This window comes from Podarcis pityusensis (assembly GCF_964106645.2).
Source record: "Podarcis pityusensis genome assembly, chromosome: 2".
Lineage (NCBI taxonomy): Eukaryota > Metazoa > Chordata > Lepidosauria > Squamata > Lacertidae > Podarcis > Podarcis pityusensis.
Window position 1 is genome coordinate 112988438 of NC_138029.1, and position 26002 is coordinate 113014439.

The window sequence follows — 26002 nt, forward strand, 5'->3', positions numbered from 1 at the left end:
AAAGCCATGTCCTTAGAATTGCCATTAGACAAAGGCAGGGAATTGTCTCAGGTGGTTCATTCTCAGTGGGCAAAAGATTGTTGCCTTTTCACTGGCAGGGAGGAAGAGAGGTTCTTGTGGGATTTTCTACCTCAGAGGTGTGAATGTGTGTGTGTGGACTGTGCAAACCTTTCAGTTCTCTCAGTTTCTCATTTTCCCCAGTCTTAAAGGTTACCAGACATCCCCATTTACAAATCAGCTAGCAGTTCGAAAGCACGTCAAAGTGCAAGTAGATAAATAGGTACTGCTCCGGCGGGAAGGTAAATGGTGTTTCCGTGCGCTGCTCTGGTTCGCCAGAAGTGGCTTAGTCATGCTGGCCGCATGACCCAGAAGCTGTACGCCGGCTCCCTCGGCCAATAAAGCGAGATGAGCGCCGCAACCCCAGAGTCAGTCACGACTGGACCTAATGGTCAGGGGTTCCTTTACCTTTTACCCCTATCATTTCCACTATCATTCCGACGGAAGTTGAAAAGTACCCCCGGATTCATCGAAAAAAAACTCTGGTAACCTTATCTTAAAGTCATGCCTCGTTTTCACATGCTCAGTGGTTGTAAAAGAAAAGAAAAGAAGTCTTCATGAGAATTCATCTACACTTTGCAAAGCATCCCTCGTGATCTAACGCATTTATGAATATAGTTTTGGCTAATATATGCATGTTTCTCTCACATATGCGTCATTTGTACACACTGCTCGGTTGGAGAACTGGACTGCACAATTCACAGGGGTGCAAATATTGAAGGGTGGCCGTGGTTTGGTTCGCACATTGTCTCGGAAAGTGTGACTTGGGCATGTCTGCCTTTAAATGTGAACTGAACTGAATTTCCTCCTCCTGCCTCTTCATGCCTCTCCTTTGACCTTGTTCTTGTTGCTGTCGCATCGGCTACCCGGCAAAAGAATCATGCTCTCGGGCTCATATGGGTCCCTTCAGCAAAACAATACTTGCAAGGAACATTTTAAATGTTTTAATTGGGAATTGTAGATAGACAAACAGAAACATACATGGTCTTTTTAGTGCACCAGCACTCTGTTCATAAGAGACGTTGTTTCTACAGTATTATAATAATGGTATTTTTGAAGGCTAGTGGTGTAGACATATGCACAACAATTTTGAGAAAGGTTTTCTTTCTTGAAAGCTCCAGACACGTCTAAGAGCTTGTGCAGGGTTGCAATCTGGGAAATTGTGCTGGTGAGAGCCTGCGATATAGGCTAACCCTATGAAGTACAGCATTTTTTGCTCTATAAGACTCACTTTTTCCCTCCTAAAAAGTAAGGGGAAATGTGTGTGCGTCTTATGGAGCGAATGCAGGCTGCACAGTTATCCCAGAAGCCAGAACAGCAAGAGGGATTGCTGCTTTCACTGCGCAGCGATCCCTCTTGCTGTTCTGGCTTCTGAGATTCAGAATATTTTTTTTCTTGTTTTCCTCCTCCAAAAACAAGGTGCGTCTTGTGGTCTGGTGCATCTTATAGAGCGAAAAATACGGTAGTCTGTGTTTAAACCAGGGGTGGGTAACCTCCAGTTCATGGGCCAGTCCTGGCCTGTTAGGGAGGGGAATTTGGCCCATGAGGCTATTTTAAGGAAACCATGCCTACCTTCCCCTCCAATGAGGGGGTGACACCAGCTGATGGGACATGGTTTGATCCTGCGTTGACTGCACGGACCGGTTTCACAGCTGAGCACTTGTAGGTGCAGTCAAACTGAGCAGGATTTAGTCCCTGCTCATCAACCAACCAGTGGGGGTTAGGTTTGGTGAGACATTCCTGTTCTTCTGCTGGGAACAGGAACACACAGTCAAAGCTCAGGTGTGAGGCTGTTTGAAAGCCCTTTTGCAAACAGCCCCGACTGCTCTTTAAACACTTCCATTTTCAGAGGTTCAAAGAGCAGTACCCCCTGTGAAGGAGGTCAGTGTTATTATCATTTCCATGTTGCCATTTAGCAGGGGCACCGACATTGGGCCCCACATTGTGGCTGTCCAATGTTGGCGTGCGCCCTGCAGTGCCATAATGAGGTTGTGATGTGACGTGAGGCCGGAACACGTGCACTGTGCCATGCTGTCATGATAGCACAGTGCACGTGTTCTGGTGCTGCGGCAGTGACTGGATCGGGGCCTCTGCCTCCACGTGCCATCTCTCACAACCACCTACTGCCTTACCTCTAGTGCTCAGGCCCTGTCACCGCCATGGCAGGTGGTGCACAGAGGCGGCCACAGAGGCAGCAGTCATGGCAGGGGGTGGAGGCCTGGCACCCACAGCAAAAAAAGTGTGGGTGCCCAGGCCCCTTGGGGCCCCTGGGGGCCCCTGAAGATGGTGCCAGTCAGAGAGTGCTAGAGAATAGGGACCTGGTTATTCCGAGTTCCTCATTCTGCGTTCCTAGCTGAGGCCACATTTGAACCAGAAAGTTTTACGGCCTGGGGCTCGTGCGCTTTCAGCCTGATCCAACACATGTTTATTCGAAAGAAAGTCCCAATGAATTGAATGGGGTTTGCTTTCAAGAAGGCATGCCTGGGATTGCAGCCTTAACTACTGTGCTATGTCATGAAATCTGATCACCTTGTGAGGTTCTAAGAAGTTCCCCCAAAATCTTTTGTATGGGCAAAAGTAGCTCGCAAATCCCAGACAAAAGGACGGATTTGCAGCACTTCAGGAACCGCACACCAGGGGGCGCCACCCAACCAACTCACTGCCATGGCAATGTTTGGGAAGCGGCCATAACTCATCGTGTTATAACTGGTCGTGAAGCGGCTTTTATCTCTTGTCAATAAATAAAATAAATACGATAGGGACCTGCTGTCAGAAGCTCTACGGAGCCACGGCCAGTCACTGGAGAGAGAAGTGGGGCAGATGAGCAGCAGTTTCCTGCATCTGTAGGAAACTTGACAGATCACTTCTGGTATGGAGATAATAAACAAATTGGTTTGTTTAGAGGGCTAATTTGTGGGCCAGAAGGTAAAGACAGAAATATAAACCGGGAGTGACATTGTAGATACAAAATTGTGTCCATTATGAGAAACAGGGCCTTGGCTGTTTTGGAGACGGAAGGAGACATGAGCAAGGGGAGATGGTCACTGTGGGGAGCGGGTAAGTTTCCTTACAGGGCGGGCATGTTCTGGGTCTCACAAGAGGTAGGCAAGCAGCATGGTCAGGATGGTGGCCACGCAGACCAAGGGGAGGCGGGGTGCCCCGGAGTAGCCGCCGTTGCAGTAGTCGGTGTTGCAGCAGGAGTAGGTGACGCGGAAAGGGTTGTTGGAGTAGCTGATTCTGTCTAAGCCATTGCACTTCCTGACAGAGACGCAGCCCTTCCCGTAGATGGATTCGTGGACTTTATAATCTGCAAGGAGCAAGCGGGTGCAAAGTTACAAGGGCCGCAGCTCAGCGGCAGAGGGTCTGCCTTGCAAGTGGAAGGCTTCGGGTTCAATCCCTGGCATCTCCAGGTAGGGCTGGGGGAAAGTTCTGCCCGAAATCCCAGAAAGCTGGTGCCGGTCTGTTTAGACAGTGCTGAGCTAGATGGACCAGTTGTCCAACTCAATATAACACAGTACAGTGGTACCTCGGGTTACATACGCTTCAGGTTACATACGCTTCAGGTTACAGACTCCGCTAACCCAGAAGTAGTACCTCGGGTTAAGAACTTTGCTTCAGGATGAGAACAGAAATCATGCTCCGGCAGCACGGCAGCAGCAGGAGTCCCCATTAGCTAAAGTGGTGCTTCAGGTTAAGAACAGTTTCAGGTTAAGAACAGACCTCCAGAATGAATTAAGTACTTAACCCGAGGTTCCACTGTACATATGTTCCTACAGAGGTTGAGAATCGGCAGGACGTACCGGGGCTGATAGATACTCCTGATTTTAATGGGAGAGCATAGGCATGCTAAGCCAGAAATGTTGCCATAAGAGACGAAGCCCGAGGGGGAATGAGATCATTGCACTGCACCCTGAATGCAAGCACAGGTCTCGCCTAATCCCCATCTTTAAAAAGGGATTTCACAGAGGCTGGCTTGGAAAGGGGGATTTAGACACATGACAGTTCTCTCTCTATGACCTCCAGAAGCAGAGGCAGTATATATACTGTGTGGTAGTTATTAGGGAACACAGTGGCATAGCGTGGACTGCCAGCGCCCGGGGCAGGCAAACCACAGACACTTCTGAAGCGATCCCTCCTCTGGAGCCAGGTGGGGCTGCACAGCGCTGCTTAAATGCCTGCCCACACAGGGCAGAGTTCAATCGGCCAATGCGGCCAGTGACGGGTGAATTCCCCCGATGCCCGCAGAGAGGCTGCACTGGGATCGCCCCTTGCCCGCCTCCATCCATCCTTGCCCATTCACCATGGGCCTGATCTGCTTCTGCAACTGTGTGGGGATAGCAGCATGCTGAGCGAAAAAGCAAGCACCTCCGCTGTTGCTGGCTCCTGCCAGGGACAGCAAGGCCAGGCCAGACTCTGGGACCCAGAGACCCCCGGCAGCAGGCAGGGAAGGGCAAGGAACCGGGGAGAGGGCCTGCCAGGACATGCCTGGGCGGTGCCATGCCTCTCGCCTGCCTCCTGCCAGCCTGCCGACTGGAGTAGACACTCGGTCCGGCTTGCAGAGTACCCATGAAGCCCCACACCACCTCCGGGCAGGCCATGGCTGCACACGAGCTTCCTGACTGGAGGCTGGAGGGAGGGAAGCCCATCCCTGGGACAGTGGCACCAACCTGAATGCCCTCTGATGGTACTGCAGCTCTCTCCTTCATTGCAGGTCACACTCGCCTCTGAGCAGGGTTGATCGAAGTCGCATTTGAAGCAATGGAGCACTGTTCTCGGCTCCGTGATGTTTTGGCCCAGGGCTACAGTGAGGGAAAAGGGAGAATCATGCCGTGACACGCAGACCCTGCCTTCCAAGTGCGGAGAAACCTCCATGGTCCCAGCACATGCCCTCAGGGTCTGGGCCATAGCTGTCAAGTGTCCCTTATTTGGTGGGAAACTCCCTTATCCCAGCGCCGTGTCCCGCTGCTGTCCCTTATTGATGATGTCCCTTAAATTTCCCGGGTTTCAAAGGAAGCAGCTCCTCTCCCTCCCTCCCTGCCGGCCAGGGAGGAGGAAGGCTCCAACTGTGTTGCTTGGCTGCCTGGCCCGCCCCCCTCCGGCCTCATTTCACCAGCCTCGGCCCCCGGGAGCCCCTCCCCGCCAGGACTGCGGAGCCTTGAGAGGAGAGCGAGGGCAACCATAGAGAAAGCAGTTCAGAGAGAGGAGAAGGAGGCGGAGGCGCAGGCAGGTGTTCTAAGGGCTAACCATAGAGGGGGAAAGCGGAGGAAGGACCGCAAGCGCTTCTCCCATAGATTTGTAGTGGTAGACTAGCATAGATGGTCTGATCTGCGGGTTTACTTCGGGCGCTATTTCCCCCCCCCTTCCTCCCGCCCCGCCTGATGGAACTGAGAGCTGCAGATGGAGCACGAGAGAAAAGATACAGAACTGCAACAGCATCTTCGTAGCTTGGACTTCGTTTTGCGCAAAAAGTGGTTGCTGCTTGTAGTTATTTAATTGCAGTGTTTCATCAGCTGGTGTCTTGAGCAGCAACCTCTGGAAACGAAGGGCTAAAAACCGGCGCTGCTCTCCCAAATTATCTGCTCCCTTTTAGCTTCGTATTTCAGCTGGCTGACTAAAATCCCTTATTTTGGCTGCTGATCCCTAATTTCCGAGGCTGCTGGTCCCTTATTTTCAAATCTGTAAGTTGACAGCTATGGTCTGGGCTCCTTAGAACAAAGGTCGTCGGAGCGGGTGCTCCTGCCTTTGCGATGCTTGGTTTGATCTGCACAGAGATGCGAGCTTGTAAACCGCTTCGAGGTTCTTTTTGCGATCGAGCGGCAGATGCATTTTGTGACATGAAGAAGTGAAACGTGGCGCTGAGCTCAAAGTGCTGACCATCCCAAACTGCTTCCCCTTTAGGTTTTTCCTTGGGTTCTGCCCAGAGAGGAAGTCTCAAGCCTCTACAGACACATCCGTACCACAGATTTTAATATTGGGGGGACTGTAATTCTGTAGGGCTCATAACGGCAAACAAATAAATCAAAGCCTCCTTCTTGGTTTTCCCAGAAGCTCCTGTTTGGCCATTGTGGCAAACAAGATGATAGAGACAGAATCTGATCTGATCCAGGGACCCAACAGGTCTCTCCCTTCACCCCCATTTAGGCCTTTATTTGGGCACAAACGGCCTTGGCCCAGTATACCTGAAGGAGCGTCTCCACCCCCATCGTTCTGCCCGGACACTGAGGTACAGCACCGAGGGCCTTCTGGCGGTTCCCTCACTGCGAGAAGCAAAGCTACAGGGAACCAGGCAGAGGGCCTTCTCGGTACTGGCACCCGCCCTGTGGAACGCCCTTCCAGCAGATGTCAAAGAGAAAAGCAACTACCTGACTTTTAGAAGACACCTGAAGGCAGCCCTGTTCAGGGAAGTTTTTAATGTGTGACATTTTAATGTATTTTTAATCTTTGTTGGAAGCCGCCCAGAGTGGCTGGGGAAACCCAGCCAGATGGGCGGGGTACAAATAATAAATTATTATTATTATTATTATTATTATTATTACAAATGAAGAGAGATCAACCGTGTTGTGTTCTTTAGCCCCACTCAGGAGCTCTTCAAGTTCAAACACCCCCATTTGTGCAGAGCCTGTACAAATAGGTCACCCCAGGTCCTCCTCCCTGCTAGATTTGGGGTCTCCCATTCACCCCGATTACTGGATTGTGTGCCCGGGAGAAGCAACCTCAGCTCTTTTCGTACTTGAAGCCTGACTACACAGATTTCACGGGTGGGGCCCTTGGGAATGACTTCGGCTGACCTTACATGTACACACCCTGGTTTTCTTTTGCACTTGAAGGAGTGCTTAAGCAGGATTCCTGTGCTCTGAAAACTCCCTGGGGAGTTAAATCGCCCTGCCACTCACCTCACCTTGACGCCTGCCTGCCTGCCGGTTCTTTTTTTGGCGACTTCCTTGTGGTTGTGCAATTTGGATAGGTCTGGGCTGAAGGGCTTGTTCTTTGAAGCTACCTAGCTTCTAAAAAAACCCCTTCTCTTTATCTCTCCCTCTCTCTCTAGGTAGGGGGCACAGGAAAGGCACTTGGGGTTCCTTAGAAGGCAGAGTCAGAGCGCTGAAGATCCAGCCCCCTGGCGCGTTCTTGCTGAGGAACACAGTGCACTTTTAATCTTCCCACATTGGAAAGCCAGTCGTTGGGAGGAGACCTGACCTCCTCCACCCCCTCAACGTTCAGGAGACCTGGCTCCTTAGCCCCAGATATTGAGGGGATCCCAAGACCCCTCAGCCCCCTGTAGCTACTGCAATGCACTCTATGTGGGGCTAACTTTGAAGGTGAAACTACAACTAATCCAGAATGCAGCAGCTAGACTGGTGACTGGGAGCGGCCACCAAGACCACATAACACTGGTCTTGAAAGACCTACACTGGCTCCCAGTACATTTCCGAGCACAATTCAAAGCATTGGTGCTGATCTTTCAAGCCCTAAACGGCCTCGTTCCAGTATATCTGAAGGAGCGTCTCCACCCCCATCGTTCTGCCCGGACGCTGAGGTCCAGCGCTGAGGGCCTTCTGGTGGTTCCCTTCCTGTTAGAAGTGAAGGTACAGGGAACCAGGCAGAGGGCCTTCTTGGTAGTGGCACCCGCCCTGTGGAACGCCCTCCCACCAGATGTCAAAGAGAAAAACAACTACTTGACATTTAGAAGACATCTGAAGGTAGCCCTGTTTAGGGAAGCTTTTAATGTTTGATGCATTACTGTATTTTAATATTGTGTTGGAAGCCGCCCAGAGTGGCTGGGGAAACCCAGCCAGACGGGCGGAGTATAAATAATAAATTATTATTATTATTATTATAGTTGGTGACATGCCCACAATCTAATTCCGTTTTCAGTGTTTCTCCATCTTGGGTCCCCAGCTGTCGTTGGACTGCACTTCCTATCAACCCTAGCTAGCAGGACCAGGGGTATTTCTAAATTTGCATTTGCTAATGATCATTTTGTGCAAATATATGTCTTTATCTGGGGTGATGCATTTTCTCTTTTTCGGCAAAGCTTGGTGTGTGTGTGTGTGTGTGTTTGTCACCCTCCCCAAGAGGCTGGTGGTGAGGTCAGCTAGAGGAGCGTTGCAATTGAAAAAGTGGAAGGCAGGGAAAGCGCAAATCTCCCCTCTCTTGCCTGAAGCTTCTAGCATTCATGTTATAGCCGCTTTATCATACAAAATGAGCAGAACATAAGAAGAGGCTGCTGGATCAGGCCAGAGGCTCATCTTCGTCCAGTATCCTTTTCTGACAGTGGCCCATTGGAAGCCAGAAAGCAGAACCTCAATTCTGTGTCCAGGGCAGCTGTCTACCAGCTCCATCTAATACACAGGCTGAGACCCTGTCTGCCCGCAGACTGTTTTGCCAGAGTGGTGCATGCTCTAGTTATCTCCCGCTTGGATTACTGCAATGCGCTCTACGTGGGGCTACCTTTGAAGGTGACCCGGAAACTGCAATTAATCCAGAATGCAGCAGCTAGACTGGTGACTGGGAGCAGCCGCCGAGACCACATAACACCGGTCTTGAAAGACCTACACTGGCTCCCAGTATGTTTCCGAGCACAATTCAAAGTGTTGGTGCTGAGCTTTTAAGCCCTAAACGGCCTCAGTCCAGTATACCTGAAGGAGCGCCTCCACCCTCATCATTCTGCCCGGACACTGAGATCCATCGCTGAGGGCCTTCTGGCGGTTCCCTCATTGCGAGAAGTGAGGTTACCGGGAACCAGGCAGAGGGCCTTCTCGGTAGTGGCGCCCGCCCTGTGGAACACCCTCCCATCAGATGTCAAGGAAATAAACAACTACCAGACTTTTAGAAGACATCTGAAGGCAGCCCTGTTTAGGGAAGCTTTTAATGTTTAATAGACTATTGTATTTTAATATTCTGTTAACACTCAATTGGGAGCCACCCAGAGTGGCTGGGGAAACTCAGCCAGATGGGCGGGGTATAAATAATAAATTATTATTATTATATTTCCAGAAACTGCTATTCAGAAGCATTCAGAGCACAGCCATCATGGCAAGTAGCCATCAATAGCCTTGTCCTCCATAAATTTGTCCCATCCTCTTTTAAGGAGAGGGAAGCAGCAGACTCCCTCCAGTCAGGCAGCAGTTCAAGGACTCTCTTACACCAGATCTCCAGGGAGAAATATCCCTGCACACATTTTCAATAGGTCCTTTGGATGTTTGCAATGACTTGGAGGGGTGATGGAAGACATGCTTGTGGTTGACCATGGCCAGAGGCCAAAGTGGACTTAGATACCAAAATCCCAAAGGAGCAGAAAAGACTATTTATGTATGCGACCACGGGCTGCACAGATGTTACTGGTCCGAAAGATGGAAATAATGTAAAGTTCCTACCAGAGAAGAATGGCAAATGAAGTTGATGGACTATGCTGAGATGGCTAAAATGACTGGAAGAGTCAGAAATCAGGAAGACCAAAATTTTAACAAGGGATGGGGAAATTTATAAGTTATCTTAAAGACTACTGTGAACAGTTAAAATCGTTAGTAGGATTGGAATATCACTTGTAGTTTAAGGTTGATTCTGAGCATAAAGGAAGAAGTAAAGGGTTTGGATTGTCATAAAAGATGCGGGAGGAACTGATTAATAATAGGACCCACATAGGGGAAGATGGAAGTCCTGGAGATTCATTGGAATCTTGCTTTATGATTTATGTTTGCTTTGTCTCTGCAAATTTTAAGTTGAAAAATCAAATAAATTGTTTTTTTAAAGTGGGCTGAGCAACAAATGTACTGTATTTTTCGCTCTATAAGACGCACCAGACCACAAGACACACCTAGTTTTTGGAGGAGGAAAACAAGAAAAAAAATATTCTGAATCCCCAAAGCCAGAGAATAGCAAGAGAGATTGCTGCGCAGTGAAAGCAGCGATCCCTCTTGCTGTTCTGGCTTCTGGGATAGCTGCGCAGCCTGCATTTGCTCCATAAGACGCACACACATTTCCCCTTACTTTTTAGGAGGGAAAAAGTGAGTCTTACAGAGCAAAAAACACGGTAAATTCATAGATTTATACATTCATAGGACTGTAGAGTTGGAAGAGACCACAAGGATCATCTCATCCAACCCGCTGTGATGCAGGAATCTTTTGCCAAAACTGAACCATTATTATGCAGTAGGCTAGTTTCTGCACACTCTCACATCCCCATCCAGGCAAGCAGAAAGCATTATTGGTGCTCAGAGATGGAGCCCAGCCACTCCAGGAGAGTGAGAACCAGGGTTAGTGAGAACCAAGCCGTGGTCTGGGAAGAGGACCAGTTAGAGAGGCCTTTTGGGGGCTGCCTTTGGCTTCCCTCCCCCCGATTTTGAGGTTCCCCTACCGCAGGTGTGCACAACCACAGCCTAAACCACCTGCCGACCTTGCAGTTCACAGACCCTCACTGGAAATAAGCTATGCCCACAGCTGCGGTCGGGTGTGCAAGTCTGGTCCAAGTGGCGTTCCACCTCCCATCTCTTCTTACCTATTTGTAAGATGGATGCTGTGAGAAGCAAGGCAGCGGCAGCTCTCCCGGCCATAGTCCCGAAATATTCACAACGGAGGCAACTGGAAGGTAGACGGGTAGAAAATGACACCTGTTGAGGAGCTGCAAAAAACGCCAGGCACAGATGTGTTGCTACATGGGCTGGAGCTGAATCATGACAGCCCTATATATTGCAGCGGCAGTCCTCTGTCACATCGGTGTCTTCGAGCTGACAGTGGGTGGAGATTAGTTTATTGTACCAGACACACCCTTTTCATCTTGGTGTTGAGTTCTGCCATGGCCAAGCATGTGATGAGACACCCTCCCTCAGTAGGTGTGCATCACATGAGCCTTGGAGATATTTTTTTGCCAACCTCAAGCAATTTTTTATTTTTTTTTGGCATGTTCTGGATTGTTTTACAACTTCTGCTTTTCTTCTGTGCTATTTTAAGCTGCTTTTAATTAACAATGCGCAGAGCACATCTCCCGGTCTTGTGAAACCGTCACGGTTTGCCAGAGTTTCCACGCTCGTCTCGAGTTTTGGTACGGACAGTGATTTAAGTATGCACGGGTGTGAATTATTTATGTCTTTTAAAAAGGTTTTTATTTATAGTTTTCAAATTTATACGTTTCATTAGTTTTGCAATCATTTTAACGTTTCAAATCTTGACTTCCTTCCCCCTCTTTCGGGGGTTCTTTAATTTTTTTTTTTTTAATATCTTCATATCCAAATTCATTTAATTTGCTCATTTTATTATCTACTTTACATATATATATACTCTTGTGAAACTGCAGGTTATTGCAATATCCTGCCGATGTTTTTATCTGTTTGCAATTTATCTGCAAATATTCAATAAACCATTTCCATTCTTTTATTTAAAAAGTTTGTTATCTTGAGTTCTTATTCTTCCGGTTAAGTTTCGCCATTTCTGCGTATTCCACAAGTTTCTGTGTCCATTTTTCTTTTGCTGGGACTTCTGCTTCTTTCCATTTTGGGGCGAGTAGCATTCTTGCCGCTGTAGTTGCATATGTAAATAAATTTCTATACAGTTTAGGTAGTTCTGTCCCTATAATTCCCACAAGATTATTTATGTCTTAGTATACTTGGGACACGGGTGGTGCTGTGGGTTAAACCACAGAGCCTAGGACTTGCTGATCAGAAGACTGGCGGTTCAAATCCCTGCAACGGGGTGAGCTCCCGTTGCTCGGTCCCTGCTCCTGCCAACCTAGCAGTTTGAAAGCACATCAAAGTGCAAGTAGATAAATAGGTACCGCTCTGGTGGGAAGGTAAACGGCGTTTCCGTGCGCTGCTCTGGTTCGCCAGAAACGGCTTAGTCATGCTGGCCACATGACCTGGAAGCCAATAAAGCCAGATGAGCGTCGCAACCCCAGAGTCGGTCACGACTGGACCTAATGGTCAGGGGTCCCTTTACTTTTTTTATAGCCTTTGCCAACCTGGGACCACCCACAGTCATTAAACCCCCCCCCCCAACTGTCTCATTTTAACCAGGACATCCCAGAAAAAAGAAGCTTCTGTTTGGATCCCAGAATTCCGTGTTTAAGACTGGCACCCTGGCGCGAGTCAGCAGGGTTGCGCCCGATCCTGCTGACGAGTGTCAGAGCGCCTTCTGGGATCGCTCTGACATTGCCAGGGACTTGCCAGGATGAAGCCCCTTTTCCCTGTCACATCCCATTGACTATTGGGATGGCGCGATGGCCCTCTCAACGGGACACACCAGAGTGCCTCTGCAGGCCTTGTGGAGGGGGAAGAGGCTAGATTTGGGGCACAAAATGTCAGAACGTATGCCCACAGTCCCATCAGCCCCAGTCAATATGTTCTCAACGACCCAAAGCACAGACTGGAAGAGCTCAAGGCTTGGACTTGGGGATCGAGGGAGATTCCTCTTGAGTGGGTCCCTCGAGTCAGCATGGAGGGGCTTCATGAAGACTGTGAGGAGACTAAGTTTTGGGGAAATGGGTGAAGGGCGTTGTATGTGAACTGAGGAATAAAATCCGTGCCAAAGGAGTGACTATTTCAGTTTGTTTTTTATGTGGGCACGACTAATTAGCCACTTCTCATAACCCTCATTATTTTGGGCCTAAAAGCAACAAAGGCTTGTGACATCTTATTGCCCAAGCCAAGTGACTCCCACAGTTGGGCAGACACCTCAGGTTACCGACAGAGCCAAGCAACACCCAAACTATTGGGGTGTTTGAACTACAGCGGGGCTGAATATGCCCCCCGTACATTTTTGTAGAGCCATCCTGTCCCCCTCATACAAGGAAGCATCAGGTGTGTGGGGTGGGTTTGAAAAATGAAAATCTTTGCAGAGGGTGGTAGTGGAGGCAGCCATTTTCTGCAGGTGCCCCAAGCATAGCTGTCAACTTTTCCCTTTTCTTGCGAGGAATCCTATTCGGAATAAGGGAATTTCCCTTCAAAAAAGGAAAACGTTGACAGCTATGGCCCCAAGAGGCATCTGGGAGGCCAAAATGAGAACAGGATGCTGGACTTGATGGCCTTTGCAGAACCTCCAAGTGCCCCCATTTTCCAGGGACAGTCCTGAATTTACAGAGGCCATCCCAGTTTCTGCTTTGATCCCAGAACGTTCTGCTTTTCCTCAGGACTTTCCTATTTTCATCGGAGAAATGTTGGAGAGTATAGAGTTATGAGGCCCCCAAGCCAAGGAGATAACTATACAACCTTTAGAAGACATCTGAAGGCAGCCCTGTTTGTTAATGTTTAATGTTTAATTATGCTTTTATATATGTTGGAAGCTGCCCAGGATGTTTGGGGCAACCCAGTCAGATGGGCAGAGTATTAATTGAATAATAATAATAATAATAATAATAATGATAATGATAATAATAATACTACAGTGGTACCTCGGTTTTCAAACGTAATTGTTCTAGAAGATCGCTGGAGTTGTGAGATGTTGAAAACTGAAAACTCAATACAGAAGCCTTAATACAATACGGAAAACTCAATACGGAAGCCGCAAAGCATGTTCGAAAAATGAAGCATTTACTTCCAGGTTTATGACGTTGGAAAACCGAAATGTTTGTCAATGGAGACGTTCGAAAACCAAGGTACCACTGTGATAATAATAATAATAGGATAGGATACCCCTATTTTCATCGGAGAAATGTTGGAGGGTATGCCTTTGGCAGAGGTCTTCTTATGTTCTGCCTTTGGCAGAGAACTCCTTACGTTATTTTACCAGCAAAATCCACACCCAAGGCCGAATTTCCTGGTACCTCCAAGTTTCTCAATCTGATCAATTTTCCCTGCTGACAACGGTACCTCCATCTTGTTTGCGTCCGACTTTTTCTGACCCAAAACTGGGACACCCATCTTCCTGGATGTGTTCCTAGACGAGTCACATGACCCACACCTTGCTCCCACTTTTTTGTGGGGGGGGGACCAAGAGTGCAGCAGAACAGTGTGTGAGATTGCAGCACCCAAAATGGCCGCTGATATCTCGCTTAAACAAACTGGAGGTCCCTTTCCCCCCCGGGACACTTGGAAGGTGTGCATCCACTGCGGGCATTAAGCTACATCTTCATGGTGTTGCTGTAAGAATAAAATGGGGAGTGGGAGAACCACTGAAGGAAAGGTGGGCTATAAAGGGAATCAGTGGTAAAAGTTGCTGAGAGGTCCAGGAAGATAAAACAGGATTGCATTTTCTTTTCTCCCAGCTAAAATGGCCCACAAGAGTGACCAACACAGCTTTGATCCCCAATCTGGGCTATAAGCCAGGCTGAAAAGGGGTTGGATAAACTGTCGCCCAGGAAATCCTGCTTTGGACAGAGATCACTCTCTCAAGCATCTTGCTTTAAAAGGGGAGATTAGGGAACACCCAATAATGGGAGAAAATCCTGGGATGCAGGTAAGGGTTTGTTTGTTTTTTTAAAAAAAGAAAAAGTTGGCTCACAACAGCCAAGAGTTATACGTCACCAGAAAAGAATAAATGCTTCACCAAAACGACAACAACTATTTGAGTAAAATTTACCTGTGCTGATTTACAGGGCTTTTTTGTGACAGTGCTCACTGGTTCAGAGTACCAGAATCCTTTTTTTTTTTTTTTGCTGCCCATGGCAGCCTTTATGTGCTGGCAACTGCAACAGTCATCAACATATGCGTACCAGCACCTCATTTTGTTTTTATTTATCAAAAATAGCACCACTAATTTTTACATATAGATGTGACTTTAGAAGCGCCGGGAGGAATTCAATATCACATTGCTAGAAATGTTCACCTGCGTGAGTATTTCAGCATTCCCCGATGGCAGTATCTCCCCTTTTCTCCCAGCCACCCCATTCTGTTCTGAGGGGGTGGGCTTCTGCCGACCCCCTCCAAGACAATTTGGGGAAGTAGGGGGCATGGGGGGGAGAGATGTGGGGGAAAGCCTTGTGGCTCTAGCATACCCCCTCATGTGAGTTTCCGCCAACAGGACCAATTAGCAGAACCTGGCCCATTTTGTTGTTGTTGTTTAGTCGTTAAGTCGTGTCCGACTCTTCGTGACCCCATGGACCAGAGCACGCCAGGCCCTCCTGTCTTCCACTGCCTCCCGCAGTTTGGTCAAACTCATGCTGGTAGCTTCGAGAACTCTGTCCAACCATCTCGTCCTCTGTCATCCCCTTCTCCTTGTGCCCTCCATCTTTCCCAACATCAGGGTCTTTTCCAGGGAGTCTTCTCTTCTCATGAGGTGGCCAAAGTACTGGAGCCTCAGCTTCAGGATCTGTCCTTCCAGTGAGCACTCAGGGCTGATTTCCTTCAGAATGGAGAGGTTTGATCTTCTTGCAGTCCGTGGGACTCTCAAGAGTCTCCTCCAGCACCGTAATTCAAAAGCATCAATTCTTTGGCAATCAGCCCTCTTTATGGTCCAGCTCTCACTTCCATACACCACTACTGGGAAAACCATAGGTTTAACTATACGGACCTTTGTTGGCAAGGTGATGTCTCTGCTTTTTAAGATGCTATCTAGGTTTGTCATTGCTTTTCTCCCAAGAAGCAGGCGTCTTTTAATTTCGTGACTGCTGTCACCATTTGCAGTGATCATGGAGCCCAAGAAAGTAAAATTTCTCACTGCCTCCATTTCTTCCCCTTCCATTTGCCAGGAGGTGAAGGGACCAGTGGCCATGATCTTTGATTTTTTGATGTTGAGCTTCAGACCTGGCCCATTTATTATAATTTAAATGGAAATGCAGTTGTACCTTGGTTCTGGAATGCCTTGAGACTCGAACGTTTTGCCTCCCAAACGCTGCAAACCCAGAAGTGAGTGTTCCGGTTTGCGAACGTTTTTTGGAAGCCAAATGTCCGACACAGCTTCCGCAGCTTCCGATTGGCTGCAGGAAGCTCCTGCGCCTTGGTTTTCGAACATTTTTGGAAGTCGAATGGATTGATTCCATTTGAGAACCAAGGTACGACTGTAAATCTCATGTGAGCTTCTGGCTTGTGTGCCTGCCCACTCCAGCTGTGTTCTCCCTTCTTGTGGTACACACACACGGGCTTCAGCCGCAGGAGCTCTCTGAGGTCTCCGCGAATGCTGGAAGCCAAGCCGATTATGATTGTGGAAGAGGACCCTGAGCCCCCATCTAAACAATGACTATCATCAGCGCAGGTAAGGGGGGGGGGATCACATTCTCATTTTGTACTGTTTTATTGATTTCATTTTATGGATCAATGGCCTCATTAGATAGTAAAATTCATGTAACACCGCTGTTTTAGGGGTCACTTTTCATCGTCTGATTCCTGTTTTGGTGTGTTTCGTTTGTTAATTGAGTCCCTCGCTGCTAATCAGAGGCTTCCTGTTGAGTCTGCCAGCTGTTGAGTCCCGAGCACCCATGCAACACAGAAGTTATATTTGGAGGTTTGTTTTTGCTATTTTTTGCATTTTGGTTTGTGTGGCTTTTTTGGTTTTTTGACTGTGACTTGTTCTTCATTTTATGGACAGACTTGTGACTTCGCTTTTGTGACTGTGGCTTGTGACTTCATTTTTGTGACTGTGTGGAACCCAGTTTAGCTACTGGTTGATTGTGTGACTGCAGAAATGGATAAAAGCCCCTCATCCAAACTGACTATCATCAGTGCATGTAAGAAAAAAAAATGTTAATTTTTTTCATCTAAAATACTGTCTTATTTATTTTACAGTACAGTACATTGATTAGTGCCTTCATTTTATGTATCAATGGTCTCGTTAGACAGTAAAATTCATGTTAAATTGCTGTTTTAGGGGGTGTTTTTCAGCATCTGGAACGGATCAATCCACTTTCTGTTACTTTCAATGGGAAAGTCCGCTTCAGGTTAAGAACGCTTCAGGTTAAGAACGGACTTCCGGAACCAATTAAGTACTTAACCTGAGGCACCACTGTATACATAAAACCAGCAGTTCAAAATATATGTTATTTTTAAATGGAAAGCTGCCTATTAAAATGCACGTCAATCTTATTTTGAAAAATTTGCTTTTAAAATTTGTATATTATTTTTTATTGTCAAAACCTCTAAGCAGTTCTTATGGGAAAAATTTGTCCTCATAAAATTGCAAACATTTGCCATGCTATGTGGCAAAATCTCATTGGGTGACTCTAAAAGATCCCACCTCATTCTTAGGGTTCTATGAGCTGGCCTTGGACGGAACCTCTTTCAAATGGAGGACTGCCAGTCCTGGAAATTAGAGGAACATCCTCTGCAAAGCAAGACAAGCTGGCCACCCTCTCCTTCCATGGTGTCCAAAGCCACCCTCTCTCCTGTGATTGTCACAGTCACCGGACCGAGCAACACCTGGTACAATCATATCACCTGCTTGGTATTTGGCAGGCAGTTGTTGCGATGCTGCAAGAGGCAAAAAATTGCAGCCAGTGCCGGATTTAGGTATAAGCTAAACAAGCTATAGCTTTTGGGGCCCTCCCCAAAAATTGAAGGAAACAAAACCTGGATGTACATTTACAAAATATAAGATAAAAAACAAATACAGTGGTAGCTCGGGTTACAAACACCTCGGGTTACAAACACTTCGAGTTACAGACTCCGCTAACCCAGAAGTAGTACCTTGGGTTAAGAACTTTACCTCAGGATGAGAACAGAAATCGTGTGGCAGCAGCGGGAGGCCCCATTAGCTAAAGTGGTACCTCAGGTTAAGAACGGTTTCAGGTTAAGAATGGACCTCCGGAACGAATCAAGTTCATAACCAGAGGTACCACTGTAAAATAAAACCTACATACAGCAACAGTGTTTTGTGTTGTGTAGGCTCCTATGATGTAAGCAGAAGAAGAAGAGGAGTTTGGATTTGATATCCCGCTTTATCACTACCCGAAGGAGTCTCAAAGCGGCTCACATTCTCCTTTCCCTTCCTCCCCCACAACAAACACTCTGTGAGGTGAGTGGGGCTGAGAGACTTCAGAGAAGTGTGACTAGCCCAAGGTCACCCAGCAGCTGCATGTGGAGGAGCAGGGAAGCAAACCCGGTTCACCAGATTACAAGTCTATCGCTCTTAACCACTATACCACACTGGCTCTCGGTGGTACCTCGGTTTAAGAACAGTCCTGTTTACGAAAGATTCGGTTTACGGACTCTGCAAAAAAGGAAGTAGTATCCCGGTTTGAGAACTTTACCTTGGTCTAAGAATGGAATCCAAACGGTGGAAGGGCAGTGGCAGTGGCAGGAAGCCTCATTAGGGAAAGCGCACCTCAGTTTAAGAACGGTTTCAGTTTAAGAACAGACTTCCGGAACGGATGAAGTTTGTAAACCGAGGTACCACTGTAATGAGCCCCACCTGCTAGCCTGCCCCCTAAAATATCACTGGTATTAGATACCTACTAGGTCCATAAATTACCATATAGCATATATTCAACACAGAAAACAGTGACAATTTGTTGCTGACAAAGGAGAGCTGGACATATAAAGGGCCCCATTACCTTCAGTAGCTTAGGGCCTCATCAAACCTAAATCCGGCCCTGATTGCAGCAGGTACACGACCCTAGTGAAACTGTCTAGTTAAGCCCATCTTAATCTGCATTCATCCAAGGAAGTCAGAGCAGCAGACACGGCTCTCCCCTGCCTTTATTCTCCCAACAGTCCTGGAAGGCAGGTGAGGCCAAGAGAAAGCCAATGGTCCAAGGTTACCCCGTGAGCTTCATGAACCCAGGTTTCCCTCCACCCAGCCCAACATGGGTGCTGACTCTGTATAGAGAGGGTTAGGGATCATTGCTCAGAATCAGGAAGAACAAAAGTTTAAGAAGGAATGGGGAAAATTTAATAAATTATCTTAAAGACCATTGTAGTTAAAACCATTAGTAGGATCAGAATATCGCTTGTAGTTTAATGGTGGATTTTGGATACAATGGAGAGATAAAAGAACTGGATTATTATAAAAGATGCAGGAGAGAATGATTAACAGTAGGACCCACAAAGGGGAGGAGGAGAAGTCCAAGAGATTCCTTGGAAGACTTTTAGAAGACATCTGAAGGCAGCCCTTTTTAGGGAAGCTTTTAATGTTTGATGCATTACTGTATTTTAATATTTCGTTGGAAGCCGTCCAGAGTGGCTGGGGAAGCCCAGCCAGATGGGCGGGGTATAAATAATAAATTATTATTAATAATAATATTATTGGAATCTACTTTTTATGTTGTATGTTGGATATATGTGACTGTAAAGTTTCAACCTGAAAAACCCAATATATAAATTTCTTTTTAGAAGAAGAAGGAGGAGGAGGAGAAGAAGAAGGGATTATTTATCAGGCCTTAGGGCTGCATTACACCCTGGATGAATCTTCCACTTGTGGGTGGAACCAGAGGTCAAAGCAGGGAGGGCAACAAGTGTAAAATGTTGCCTTTGTCTAGTAGGCTAGTTTCTACATGCACTCGCACACAGAGGCGTAGCTAGCGGTTGGCAAAACTGGCTTCCACTAGGGTGGTGTGCTCAAAAAATCACCCCACAATTCTGTTCCCAGCTATCTGTTTCGGGATGTCGGGAACAGAGGGCAAAGGGGGCTTCAGTTCTTCCAATACTTTGGGGCAGGGGGCACCCCCCCAATATCGAGGGGGCTACCACCACCACCCCGCCATAGGGCGCCCTCCGCGAGCCCTAGCAGCCCAGGAGCCAGGTAGCAGCTGAGGCGAGCAATATCTTTGCTTTGCTCATCCCAGCATCCACCTGGGAGCTTGGGAGCTGGGTGGCGGCTAGGACCAACAAGTGTGAAGATTGCCCTCCATGCATCTTGCCCCTGCCTGGCACGTGCTGGGTGGCATCACATGATGCGTCATGTGATGCATCACGTGGCCACACCCCCTCAATGGGGGGGGGCAAGTCGGTGCTCCTGATCTGTGTAAGGTTGTGTGTTTAGGCAAGAGATGGGAGCTGAGCAGTAGGAGAAATAGGCCTTTTCTGCAGAGGCGCCCTATTTGTGAAATGCCTGGCACCTTCATTATACAGTTATTTAACCTCGGGTTAAATACTTAATTCATTCCGGAGGTCTGTTCTTAACCTGAAACTGTTCTTAACCTGAAGCACCACTTTAGCTAATGGGGCCTCCTGCTGCTGCCGCGCCACCGGAGCATGATTTCTGTTCTCATCCTGAAGCAAAGTTCTTAACCTGAAGCACTATTTCTGGGTTAGCGGATTCTGTAACCTGAAGCGTATGTAACCTGAAGTGTATGTAACCTGAGGTACCACTGTATATCTTTAGCCGCCAAGTGAAAACATTTCTCCCCAGCCAAGCCTTGGGCTGATTAATATTCTACAGCCTTTTAAATGTGTTTGTGAGAAAGGGTGGGGGGGTTATTGTTTTGTTTTTATTGTTTTAATTCTCTACTTGTGTTTTCGCCTTGTGTTTTCTCCTGTGAACTGCCCTGAGATCTTGCGACGAAGTGCCGTATATAAATCTAATACATAAATATTATGTATTTATGCAAGGCGGTATGAAGGCTAACTGCTGGCGTGTACTGTATATGTGTGTCGTGATGCACCGTCACTGACATGGCAAGATCAAAGTGGGAGAAGAGATTTTTTTCAGGATTTTTTTCACATCTAGAAATGTGTGTGTGTGTGTGTGTGTGTGTGTGTGTTGGGAGGAATTTGTGTCAAATGTTGGTGAATTTTCGTGAGGATTTCTTTTACACACACACACACGAAAGACCCACAAATTGCTGCAGGAATGTGGAGAATCAAATTTAAGATTGCAAAAATTATGAACTGAGGGAACAAGAACCAGCCGGTTCTTCCACCTATTCCCTGGAGCATTGGCTGTGCAAATAAAAAGTTTTACTCCAGCTATGCCAATCAATATCCCTTGGTCAAGGGATTCGCATTTCTGTGTCGCCTCCGCTTTTGAACCCCTGAATTCCACCTGCAGTTCTGTCGAAGCTCCCTTGCTGGAATAGCTTTCTAGGCACATGGCATCGTGCCAACTCGGTTTCTTAACAGAACTGATGGGGTGTACTTAGAAATATCTAAGTGCCTAAGTATCTAATAGGGATGCGGGTGGTGCTGTGGTCTAAACCACTATGATTGGAAGGTCAGTGGTTCGAATCCCAGTGATGGGGTGAGCTCTCGTTGCTCGGTCCCTGTTCCTGCCAACGTAGCAGTTCGAAAGCACATCAAAGTGCAAGTAGATAAATAGGTACCAGTCCAGTCTTGTTCACGACTGGACTTAACTGTCAGGGGTCCTTTACCTTTAAGTATCTAATACCTGAATACCTACCTGAACCTTCGCAGTGATCCATGGAAAAATGAAGGAAACCCTTTGTTTTGTTCTGGGGAGTTCCTACAGGCCTCTCCCTCCATTGAATCAATGATTCAGAAATGTGGAAGGATAACATTGTAGTGTTGCATTTCCACAGTTCTCTTAATCGATCCTGGACAGGGCTTTCCTTTTTTCTTTTCTTTTTTGCAAGGCACTACTTTGTGCAGTTAGGAACGCAGGTGGCGCTGTGGGTTAAACCACAGAACCTAGGACTTGCCGATCAGAAGGTCGGCAGTTCGAATCCCTGCGATGAGGTGAGCTCCCGTTGCTTGGTCCCTGCTCCTGCCAACCTAGCAGTTCAAAAGCACGTCAAAGTACAAGTAGATAAATAGGTACTGCTTCAGCGGGAAGGTAAACGGCGTTTCCATGCGCTGCTCTGGTTCGCCAGAAGCGGCTTAGTCATGCTTAGTCATGCTGGCCACATGACCCGGAAGCTGTACGCCGGCTCCCTCGGCCAGTAAAGCGAGATGAGCGCCACAACCCCAGAGTCGGTCACGACTGGACCTAATGGTCAGGGGTCCCTTTACCTTTACCTTACTTTATGCAATTATATATTAACACACCCAGTTTGTAGCCAAGGTCTACATCTGAGATGTTGGCTAACTTTAGTTTCACAGGGTCTTCCCTCCTTTTCTTTTCAGAGTCTCTAAGGTCCGCTGATGGGCTTCGAAATCACGATCGCCTGACATTTACTACCAATGCTCTATTAAGCACACTTTGGCCACTTCCAGGCTGCTGCTATTTTGCAGGTGGGATTAAGGGCATGAGACGGATGGTTCAAGGCCATAGACCCATCTACTCCAGCACCTTCTTCCCACTGTTTTCATAGCAGAACAGGACATGTGACCCATGAAAAAGTCTGGCATACACCTATTTTCAACAGAACAACAACTCCTACCTCTATGGAAATAAGGAAAGCCTTCTGGAATAAGCCAAAGGCCCGTCTAGGTCTGCACATACTCTCCCCGTGAGGACAAGGTGCATATTATTAATATTTTTAATTGCTTTTATTATTTACATGCTGCCCATCTGACTGGGTTGCCTCAGCCACTCTGGGCGGCTTCCAGCAAAATTTAAAAACACCACAAAGGGTCAAACATTAATAATTTCCCAATTAGGGGACAGCCAAAAGACCCTTGGAGCTGGAGCTCAGTGTCTGGGTTGAATGACGGGGGTGGAGACGCTCCTTCAGGTATTCTGGGCCAAGGCTGTTTAGGGCTTTAAAGGTCTGCACCAACACTTTGAATTGTGCTCGGAAACGTACTGGGAACCAGTGTTATTTGATCCCGGCAGTCGCTCCAGGCAGTCACGAGTCTGGCAGCCGCATTCTAAATTAATTGTGGTTTCCAAGTCACTTGGTAAATCTACCAAAGAATGGGGGGGAGGAGGAAATGGGATTAAGGGGTTTTCTCTGGATGACAAAGGGCATGTGTGCTGTGTCCCCTTGGTGGTGGCACTCGCCCTTCTTATGACAGGAAATGCTTTACCAGGGACACACACACACAAACAAAAAATAAAAAATGGGGGGGGGGGTCGAGGAGGGTGAGTTCCCAGGGTGGGGAGTGAAAATTGTCCCTGTTTCCATCTGAGGAATGTTGGAGGGTATGATGTTTGATGTGTAACTTCAAATTTAGCTTTGCAAATAAATATGGGGGATTGCCCTCCAGTTTTAACTCACAGGTTCTGGAGAGATTTTCAGATATTATCTCAGCTGTGGGGTTGTTGCTGCTTGTTTTTGTTTGTTTGTGGTGTTGTTCTAGCAATGATGTAACCGAGCCCAGGTTGTCACAATTGCTCCCCTTGATGCAACTGGGTGAATGTTTCTAGAAACAATACCTGCCCTCCAAAAGGCCTTTGTTCTGTCTCAGGGAGTATCACCTGTCGCTACAAGAAGTTTTTACAATGGCTTAACAGGTGACTCAGTGGTGTTCCCCGCCTGCCTGCTGAAAGGCCTTGATGGGAACGACGGCACTGTCGGCCACCCCCTGAATAAGAATGAGAAGCATCTTTGTTATAATTTCAGTGGCCGAATCCACTTCAGGAGGAGAGGTGTGCAGGGCCGGCCCAAGACATTTGGCCGCTTGAGGCAAAGCAGAAAATAATAATTTTATTTATACCCTGCCCTCCCCAGCCAAGACAGGGCTCAGGGCGGCTGACACCAGGTATAAAAACAATTGATTGAAATGCAACTTAAAAACGAGATTAAAATACGACATTAAAACATTAAAATACAGCCTCATTTCGTAGGAACTCAAATCAAAAAGGTTTTTGGGGTGGAAATAGGAGTTCCATCACAGAAAGAAAAAGGAAAAAGGAAAGAGGGGGAGGGGATCAAGTTGATTCCAAGCCAAAGGCCAGGCGGAACAACTCTGTCTTACAGGCCCTGCGGAAAGAAATCAGATCCCGCAGGGCCCTGGTCTCAAGAGACAGAGCGTTCCACCAGGCCGGAGCCAGTGTTGAAAAGGCCCTGGCTCTGGTTGAGGCTAATCTGACTTCCTTAGGGCCCGGGACCACTATTTATGGACCTTAAGGTCTTCCGTGGGGCATACTGGGGGCATACCCCCTTGCCATTGCCTCTTCCTCTCCTGCTCTGTCCCCCTTGCCTCTTTCTGAGGCGACAGGGAAGATGGCTCAGGGAAGCCCCAGCACTCTGAAGGGAGCAAAATGGAGGCTGAAGAGGAGCAGGTGGTGGTGATTGGCATGCTACTGGGGCCGCCGAACCTGCCACGGTTTCCAGCTGTCCCCATCCTGCCGCCCGAGGCAATTGTCTCACCAAGGCTAAGGGGGGGGGGGGGGAAGACATGAGATCTCCAGACCAACCTGTCATAGAAGGTGGATATTTATCCTTCCTGTCAGGGGAGCTGACAGGGCAAGTCGGTTGTTCGCAGGTCAGAGAAAGAAGAGAGGGACACTTGGTTGACGTGCAGCTAGCTTCTTTATTAAGGAAATCAGGACAAAGAACACACAGAGACGTCTAAGGAGTAATCCTGCCTTAATGAAGCAGTTCTTTGGGCTGACGCGTCTCTCCTCTTCCACTCCCTAGCCCTTTGTGTCCGGCCCCTCCCTCTGTGCTCTTCTTCTATACGGCAAGCCCCAAGGGATTCGCTCTGTGTCTGCCTGGCCTTGGCATCATGCAATAAATGCCTCGTTCTAAGAGGAGACGGGGCCAGCAAGCTGCCAGCAGAGAAGCCCTCAGAGTGGTCCTGGGCGAGAACTGCAGGCTCTACCTCCCCTTTGTCATTGCTGTTGGTGCCTTCACCCAAACTAGAAACCCCTTCATGCTGTCTTGTCCCTTCACTATCCTCCAAGGGCCCTGCTTCTACCACTCCCCAGCTTGTTCCCTCCTCTGAGTTGTGGCCAGTGTCCTTCCACCAGTTACCAGGCTCGAAATCCTTCTCCTTTGTGCCTTCCCTGGGGGTGGGGGGCTCTTGGTTGGGTCGATTTCCCTGCTCTTCCTCATCCTGACACTTCCAGGCTTGAAGTCTAAGTCAGCAGCTAAAAGGGCTTGCAGAGTTCGCTTTCATTGTCCTGCCTCTAATCCCCATTGTTACGGAAAAATCTAGGTGTGAGGCTGCTCGGTCACCCAGCTCGTCGGGCAGAGCCTGCGGGTTCCTGCGGAATAAAGGAAGGAGTCCAGCTACTGTTGTAAACAAAAATTGCCCTTTTCCCTTATGGGGTATCCAAGAGCCCATATAGAGTCCTTACATTGGTTCCCTATTGGTAGGAGAGAATAACAGAGGCCAACCAGAGAATATTGAGAAGCAAAGCAGCTGGTAAGCCTGATCTTTATTGATCTGTTGCAACAGGGTCCTCAACTCACCACACAAAGGAGGGAGGAGGAACCCAGAACAATGGCGCGCAAGGCCTTATAAAGACTTTTGAAATTGCCACCTTATAGATCAAGACCACCCCCAGAAACATCATACATACATCACAGAAGGGGTGTAACCTAAGACCACCCCTCAGATACATCATACCTACATCACAGAAAAGGCGGTCTTAAAACAGAAATTTGAATGTTGTTTTTCTCCTGTCATTGCTTATCTCCTGTCTGGCAGGTTACTTGACTGGATTGTCTGGGGAGCCTGGCCATTCTTTTATGGTGATAAATACTTCGTTCCTGGGCCAGGTCACAGGCTCACACCCTATTCATATCTTAAATGTGCCCTTAAGACAGGATTTGTGAGGAAAGAGACAATGGGGAGGTTTCCCACTTTGACCTTGTAGAGAAAACATTTGCTTAGTTTAGGAATCAAAATGGTTCCAGGTTGGTCTTCCTGTGCTGATCTATGTATGTTCTGTTATGAGCATTACCATATATCTAAGACCTCAAAATTCCTATCACACTACCAACCGGAGCAAATAGCTGTAGACCAAAGTTTATTGCGCAACAGGTTCAAAGAGGAATTTTGAACCTCGAGGATGGGGTGACAAGGACTTTTAAAACTTTTCCACCATATCCCAGAATAGAGTTTGTACAGCATCATTGATAGATCATTGCTACATCACTGACACGTCACAAAAGGGGTTACACTAGTTTAACCTTGGCAAACATGTCCAGATAAGTCCTTGATACAAGATTAGCATAAGCAGACATGTCAGGGCAAGACCCAGGTATAAGATTAGCATAGGCAAACACCACTGAAGTCCCACCACCCAAAGTACAATAGAACTTCCTTTGCATGTCTGGACCCCTTGGCAAGTTTGGTGA

At 47.7% G+C, this 26002-nt stretch overlaps 1 protein-coding gene across 1 annotated transcript in view; it reads right to left on the reverse strand.

The window, feature by feature from the left end:
* Positions 1–986: 986 nt before the first annotated feature.
* LOC308470120 (uncharacterized protein) overlaps positions 987–26002 on the reverse strand; it is a 46980-nt gene continuing 21964 nt past the window's right edge. Inside the window, exons 3-6 of the mRNA XM_080993407.1 lie at positions 10553–10635; positions 4725–4856; positions 1519–3364; positions 987–1251 (exon numbers count right to left, since the gene is read on the reverse strand). Of these exons, the coding sequence (XP_080849533.1) occupies positions 3150–3364; positions 4725–4856; positions 10553–10635 (430 nt within the window). The 3' untranslated portion in view covers positions 987–1251; positions 1519–3149. The remainder of the gene's footprint in view (positions 1252–1518; positions 3365–4724; positions 4857–10552; positions 10636–26002) is intronic.